Source organism: Echinops telfairi, unplaced genomic scaffold (genome assembly GCF_000313985.2).
Source record: "Echinops telfairi isolate 266 unplaced genomic scaffold, ASM31398v2 ScPeMD7_23;HRSCAF=83, whole genome shotgun sequence".
NCBI lineage: Eukaryota > Metazoa > Chordata > Mammalia > Afrosoricida > Tenrecidae > Echinops > Echinops telfairi.
The window spans coordinates 69,443,096-69,450,460 of NW_022103920.1; the positions used below are offsets into that span (position 1 = coordinate 69,443,096).

Here is a 7,365-nt window from a genome sequence, read left to right on the forward strand (position 1 = left end):
AATCAAGATTGGGAAGCAGAATCACCTTACGTGTTTCCTCAAAATTCCGAAATTGGTGCCTCATTGTGGTGCTATAAAACATCACCTGCTACAAAACGTCCCCACTGGTGAAAGGCAGGCTGTTTATCAGTAATATCACCTTCAACTTTTGAAAGCCAGCTAAAAAGTTTTTAAATGTATGCACTGTAGTCCTTTCCAATCCTTAAGCGCCTAAGTAAATCTGTATTTTATTTGTGAAAAAGGAAATTTACTTTGATGATTTGTGCAGAACAGTCTTAAAATATAGAACCATGTTAGAAAAAAAAATAGAAACTGAACAATGAACCCATGAGTGTAAGCAATGGCCTATCCGAGCGTTTGGGGGCACAATGCCTGCCCGAGATATCATAGGCCGCGAGTCAAGGTTGAGTGAATAGGTGTCTAGGCTTCAGGTTGTTTTGCGTGTTTACAGTGAGTAGAAGACAATGGTCTGTTTGGGAGGTTTACTGTGACACGAACAGTTAAAACCGCCCAAGCATGATAGCCCAGTGTTCAGCCCAGACAAAGTTCTCAATAAACGCCGGGCATCCTTGTTATCACTATGATTTTCTGTGTAGATGTCCCACAGATTCCAGGCAAATTTTGTCAAAACCACTTTGTAATTCGTAGTTCTTTTATCACAAAGCATGTTTGGGGTGTGGGGGAGGGTAGGTATATGCCTAGTCTCCCTCCCTTCAATCTTCCTATCATAAATGATTTTTGAAATATATGACCTACCGGAGGATTAATGGTTCCATGGATATTTTGTTTGCTTGAAGTACTTTATTTCTTTATAATAGCTTTATTGAGATATAACTTGTAAGCTGACCTGTTCATCTGCGTCCACTGGCGTTGAAGGACACGTGCAGGGGTGCAGAAGTGTCCCCAGCATCGCCATTGCTCACATGTGTATCATCTCACAAAGAATGCCTGGGCTCACGGTCTCCTCATAGGTTTCAGACGCCAGTGGATCGATGAGTGTGACGGTGGTGGCGGAAGAAAACCCCTTCTCCATGGCTATGCTGCTGTCTCAAGAATGCTTCATTTTAGACCATGGCGCTGCGAAGCAAATTTTCGTGTGGAAAGGTAAATGGTGCCAGTGATGTTGTACTTCGTTTGCATAGGCATTTCTTCAGCAAGGTAAAGAAAACACTTTTTCCTGATTTAAAAAAAAAATCTAGCTCTCTGGGACATGCTGAATTAATAGTTCATATAAATGCAGCCTTTAAAACCATATTTTCTTCCTAGAGACATTATTTGCCAAGGATTAGGGGTTAAAGAAGGCAATATGGCCAAACAAAAGCAAGCAAACAGCAACCACCTCTGTGCATGCGCGCCATTTCTTAGGGTTTTGTTAAATCTGTTCAGTGTGATGAGAAGCGTGTTTCTATCTCCTTAGCATTATATGCCAATGCCAGGTGTGCCTGTTTTGGGGATAAAGAAAGTGTTTCTATTGTTGGATGATTTCAGAATCAACAGGTATGTCTCTCGGCTTTGTTTTGTGTTTTAGGGAAAGATGCGAATCCCCAGGAGAGGAAGGCTGCAATGAAGACAGCGGAAGAATTCCTAGAGCAAATGAATTACTCCAGCCACACTCAAGTACGTGTACCAATGAACTGACTAGCAAGATCAACACAGGACAAAGGATTTGGCTTAAGTACGGTGTCTCTGTGAAGTCATTCTTCCTCTGGATGTGTGCAGTCTGGCTTTACAGATGCTTAGCACTTAATCTGTGTGGGGGATATGATTTTGCAGAAGTTAGAGATCAGACCCTCAATAAGGCTGCATGATGAAAATAAGAGCCCACCCACTTCCCCAGCAATCTTTATTTCCAGATAATCAACCAGGGTTGAATCGAGTGGAAGCACTTATCAGTGGTCCCTAACAGCAAGTTGTGCAAACAGAGAGTAAGACCCATATATTACGTGGTTCCATTTCAGTCAACCTGGGCAGTTAGTTACTCTTTCCCTTTTTGAGTCCCTCGGCCTTGTTCCCTCGCTTTGCTTTTAGACGCTGGCACAAGTAACACAAAGAGACCTTTCTTCCGGAGCACAGACCTCTTGTGAACCGGATGCAAACCCCATCAAAACTCACTCCACTTGCAATGATAACACTTTAAAGAACCTTATTTTTATCTGGTTTCAGTGGCAAGACCTCAGGTTGTAAGAGAAAGTAAGACTGTTTGCTGGATTATTTAAGATTCATATTTGATCATTTATTATTATTATTTTTTAAAGGAGTCCAGCTTCTAAATTAATCTCTGTAATAGTAGAAGCCAGCAAAAACTTTCATTCTCGCTACACTCTTTTCATCATAACTACATTTTTTTCCCAACCCCTGCTTATTATTGTAATTGATTTTTTTTTTCAGATTCAGGTTCTTCCGGAAGGAGGAGAAACACCCATCTTCAAACAGTTCTTTAAGGACTGGCGAGAGAAAGATCAGAGTGACGGCTTTGGGAAAGTGTACGTCACGGAGAGAGTGGCTCACGTGAAACAAATTCCATTTGACGCCTCCAAGTTGCACGCTTCGCCACAGATGGCTGCTCAGCACAATATGGTGGATGACGGCTCTGGTCAAGTGGAGGTATTTACCTGGCTCTGCTGGTTTGGACCTAGAAGTACAGGAAACTAGAAACGGCAATGTTTACAAAATATAAATGTTCATAAGGAAGAGGGTCTACTAGGCCAGCATATGAAATCATGTCATTTAAACCTGGGATATATTTTGTCTGACCTCCTATTTACAGTTGTGAAGTCTGAGATTTCAAGAAGTTCGGTGAAGTTTCTCTTCACCATGACCTTAGAGACTTTGGCAGTGCGCTCTGTCTGCCATGTCTCAGGTCCATCATCGCCCTGGCTCTCAACGCCTCACCGGAGCGCCATCCAGGGAGGGTGTGCCACCCCTTGGATGTGCACTACCCTTAGCTTGTCCACCCGCCACATCTCAGAAGCTGGTATTCCCAAAAGCAGTTGGTCATGTGTTGGGTACTGACGTCAGAGGTACCCTTTGAGAGCGGTTGTCTCAGTTCCCCAGCGCTGCTCTAGAAGAAATGCGCAGTGTACGGCGTTAACACACAGAAAAGTATCCTCTTACGATGGTTTAGGATGTTAGGGATCCAAGATCAGAGTGCTAGCTCTCAGGGGGGCTTTCTAAACTCTCTCCGCTTCAGGGAAGGCCTCTTGTTTCCTTCCAGCATCTGTCGGTCTGGCCGTTGTCTTGGCAGCACTCTTCACCCGGGTCTAGTAGTGGCACCCCAAGTCCAAGGATGCACTCCACTCCCTGCGCTTCTTTCGTGGTCGTAGTAGGGCCCCCTCTCTCTGCTCGCTTTTCTCGTCTTCCAACGCTTGTGAACAACCTTTGCCTAATGGCTAGACCACTGAGAAGAATGGCCTAGCCAAGTTGGCACATATTTGGAGAGGCCACAGTTCAATCCATAACAGCAGAGGGATTGAGTTTGTGGATTATTCCATTTTAGGGAAAATAATTAACAACAGCAACAACAACAACAATAATAAAACAAGATAAAACCCCTTAATCATTCCCCCAGACTCAACTTTCTTCACACTCAATTCTCTTTTGAGTATAACTTTCTACAACTGGATGTTGTTACTTCCCATTCAAATATTTTTTCTTGGCTCTCTTTAACTAAAAACCTTGATTTTCAATGGTACCCATAAAGCTTCCATGATTTAACCCTGAACTTCCTCCCTACCTCACCCTTCCACTGCCTGAGTGCCACCCATCTCTGCCATGTGGCTAACATCCTTTCTTTGCCTCATGAACACATTTTAACCACAATCCTGACCTCTTCCCAGATGCCTGTCCTCTGCACTGAAAGAGCCTCTCTCTGTGTACATCAATGGGCCTAGTCTGTGTTCAACCCTTAAATCATATTTTTCATACAGTAGACCATATAAGTACTGCACAATTGATCATTCACTTAAAGGCTTCTATCAGACCTCTTATCAGGTCCTTGATGGCAAGAATTGTACATTTCTTTTCTGTATTACTACAATGACTGTCACAATGGGCCTGCCACAATGACTGGGTCCAAGAATATTCTCAAAAGATTTAAGAAATCATCCGACCTATTTTCAAAGACATAAAATGTGAGTCTCAGTAGGAAATGGGTTTGCGGGTGAAAGATGCCAAAAGAGAAAGTCACAAATGCCCCTCATTGCTAATAGAAGAGTGTTGAGTATCTGTCTCCTGATCTGGGGGAGAGTCATCCTCTCCAGGAGCTTAGCACAGGCCACACAGCCAGGCCGGTGGGGCAGGGTTGGCTCCCCAGCACAGGCGCAGTGTAGGCCTGCAATCTCAGTCTCACTGAGATGACCTCCTGGGTCAGCCCAGGGCTGTTGACCTTTGGGGCTCTGCAGCTCCTTGCTTTAGAGAGGCAGTGCTGCCATTTCTCCTCTGCTTACTGGAGAGTATGAAATGGAGTTTTCTGAGAGCAAGACACTGCCTCTCCATTAGCTACTCTCCACACTTTGGGGCAAAGGGTCCCAGACAGGAAGCAGGTGTTTGTGCATAGCAGTGTGTGGCGGCTCCTCGGTCATTCATGTTACCCTCTGGTTTCATCTGCACAGCACTCGCCTCTCCAAATTGGAGTGCCTTCCATCTGTGAGGAGGCTGAGGGGTTAGAATGACAACCGATTCTGCTTACCTTTATCCCTTGTCATACCTTTTTCAACTCATGCCTGGATGATCCCTTTGCAACAAATGTCATTCTAATTTGGTTGAGCTATAACAACTCTTACCTGAGAGAAACCATAGCTTCAAGTCTTAAAGCACAAGGAAAGAGAAAAGCAACAACAATGAAAGCAAATTACTATTTCATGCCCAACGAGAAACTACTCTTAGAAACTTGTAAGGTCTCTGAGCCGAATATGGTAGTCCATCAGTCCTCTAGAGTGTCAGTTACTTCTACTAGACAATCAATCAGTACGCTTAACCAACTGATTCACAACTGAGTCAAATACTGTGGAGGATGCAAAAATATATATAAGCAAGTTTAAAGTCAGTCAATAAATTTCCAGATTGATAAACAGTCTTCCCTTTGCTTGATTTTTAAACTAGTTGTAAAGGGACTTGAGAACTTGGCTTAGTTCCCACGTGGAGCAAAACAGAGCAAAGAAAACCAAATCCCCCCAGGAAGCCATTGTCCACAGGACTCACCACCCATGTGCACCATCGCCTCTTCTACTTTGAGACCAGAAGCAGCAGCGATGGTGCACGTGAGTTTGTAGTTCCCAGCTACGACGACAGACCATTCTAACCAGAGACATGAGAGATGGTCTCAGATAGGATGGGAGAAAAGTGTAGAACACAACTCAAATTGATAAGCACCACCAGAATAACTGGATTGACAAAGACTGCAGGAACCCCTGTGAGACTGTTACCTTAAACTGTCTCTTTACTAGCAACTGAAGCCACGTCTAGAGGTCACTTTTCAGCCACATAATAGACTGGCCTATAATACAAAGAGTAGTACCCATGTGAAATGGGCTCTTTGAACAATCAACTGTACGAAATCCAAACAGTCAACAACATTTGTATCAAAGCAAAGGTGAGAGGGCACGTTGTGCTGAGCAAGTAGGCGGGTGAAAACAGGGCAGGCAGGGCAGACATGGTGAGTGTTGATATGTTCTGGGGATTGTAACCGACATCAAAGAACACTTTTTGTGCATGAGTTGTTGAATGGGAATCTTATTTGCTGTGTAAAATTTCACTTAAAATACAGAAATTCCTGGAAAATTAAAGAGGCAGCAACAGTGAGGGAAAACAGCCTTTATCCATCCAAAGACTTGTACCAGAATATTCGAGCAGCACTATTCATAATAGCTCAAGACAGACACAAATAAAGCTGGTTATCATAGATATAGGCACCTTAGAGCCTCTAGTTAAGTGCTTGGTAGCTAATTGAAAGGTCTTCACTCAAACCCACTGGCTGTTCTTTGAGAGAAAGATCTGATCATCTGCTTCCATAAATATTGACAGCCTAGCAAGCCATTTGGCCAATTCTGCTCTGTCCTATTGGGTCCTGGTGAGTGGCATTAGACTTGATGACAATGATTTTTTTAAAAAAAGAAAAGTGTTATAGATCTAAACTGAAAGTTAAAGCTCATGAGACTCAAGAAAAAAAACTAATTTTGGTGCATGTATTCCTTTCCTTGCAGATTTGGCGTGTAGAAAATAATGGTAGGATCCCAGTGGACCCAAACTCATATGGTGAATTTTATGGTGGTGACTGCTACATTATACTGTACACTTATCCTAGAGGACAGATCATCTACACGTGGTAAGTTTACCTCTTTAACGAGATCTCACATTTTATAGGGACCCAATTGGCCTCTAGAGTGTCAGATGGCATGTGGTAGAAAGCAGGAAAACCCCACAGTAACACCAGTGAGGTTTGTATGGCATGCATAGAGATATGGTTCACGACATTTCTTTGGACACAGTCTTGAGCATGTTTTGTAGCTGTTGCTCACGGGCATGAGGGGATCAGCTAGCAACCACCCTCTCTATTCGAGGAATATAGTTTTGATATCCAAATTGACTTGAATTGTGAGTGGACACATAGTTGAATATCTCCTCATCTGTGCAGGCAAATATTCCACCTGGTCGATATTGGGTCCTCATACTGTTAGAACGCACCACAGTCGGTCACTTTGAATTGCAGTTCCAAATGGCAGCAAAACTAACTGTGCAGGGGCTATAGCTTCTCATTTCATTTCCTACCCAACAAACCTGAAATCGATGTGTTCTTTCATCTGCAGCCCTATGGCATTCAGGTAAATGGTGGAGCAATCCATACATCCTGTATGAATTTTCATGGGGAGTTGACTTGTTTGAAGATTTGGTTGACTTAGTCTGAATCAGTAACAAGGCCCTCTTCAGGGAGGAAGGATCCGATGGCCAACAAGTGATTTAACTTCATGCCCTATGCTGGGCTGTTTCCAAAGGAGGGGGCTTCTGAGATAAAACACACAATGTAGTATGATCTTACTTTTTAACTTGATTTTATTTGGTATAATCAGTGAAATAGAATCATGCCAACAAGAATGGAAAAAGGAAAAATATTTTTTTAAATGTCTTACTGTTGATCGGTGTGGGTAGTAGGAGCAAGACTGGGGGCAGAATCATGTCTTACCTGAGGAGGGCAGCCATGAGTAGGGCTATTGAATGAATGTAGGTTCAGGTCTCTGCTGATTTGGCAGCACTGTAAAAAAAATTTAATGTGGTTAGCAAAACAATTCGTGAAATCTTGAAGGAATAGTAGAAGACAAATCTTTGCTCAGCGGATACGTTCTTTGGTGAGGGTCACACTAGATAACAACG

General features: G+C 43.1%; 1 protein-coding gene across 1 annotated transcript in view; it reads left to right on the forward strand.

Annotated features, from left to right (window-relative positions):
- The window catches only part of SCIN (scinderin), an 85,906-nt gene that overhangs the window by 50,878 nt on the left and 27,663 nt on the right, over positions 1-7,365 (forward strand). Inside the window, exons 6-9 of the mRNA XM_004702689.2 lie at positions 972-1,104; positions 1,529-1,617; positions 2,389-2,604; positions 6,201-6,322. Coding sequence (XP_004702746.1) covers positions 972-1,104; positions 1,529-1,617; positions 2,389-2,604; positions 6,201-6,322 — 560 coding nt within the window. The remainder of the gene's footprint in view (positions 1-971; positions 1,105-1,528; positions 1,618-2,388; positions 2,605-6,200; positions 6,323-7,365) is intronic.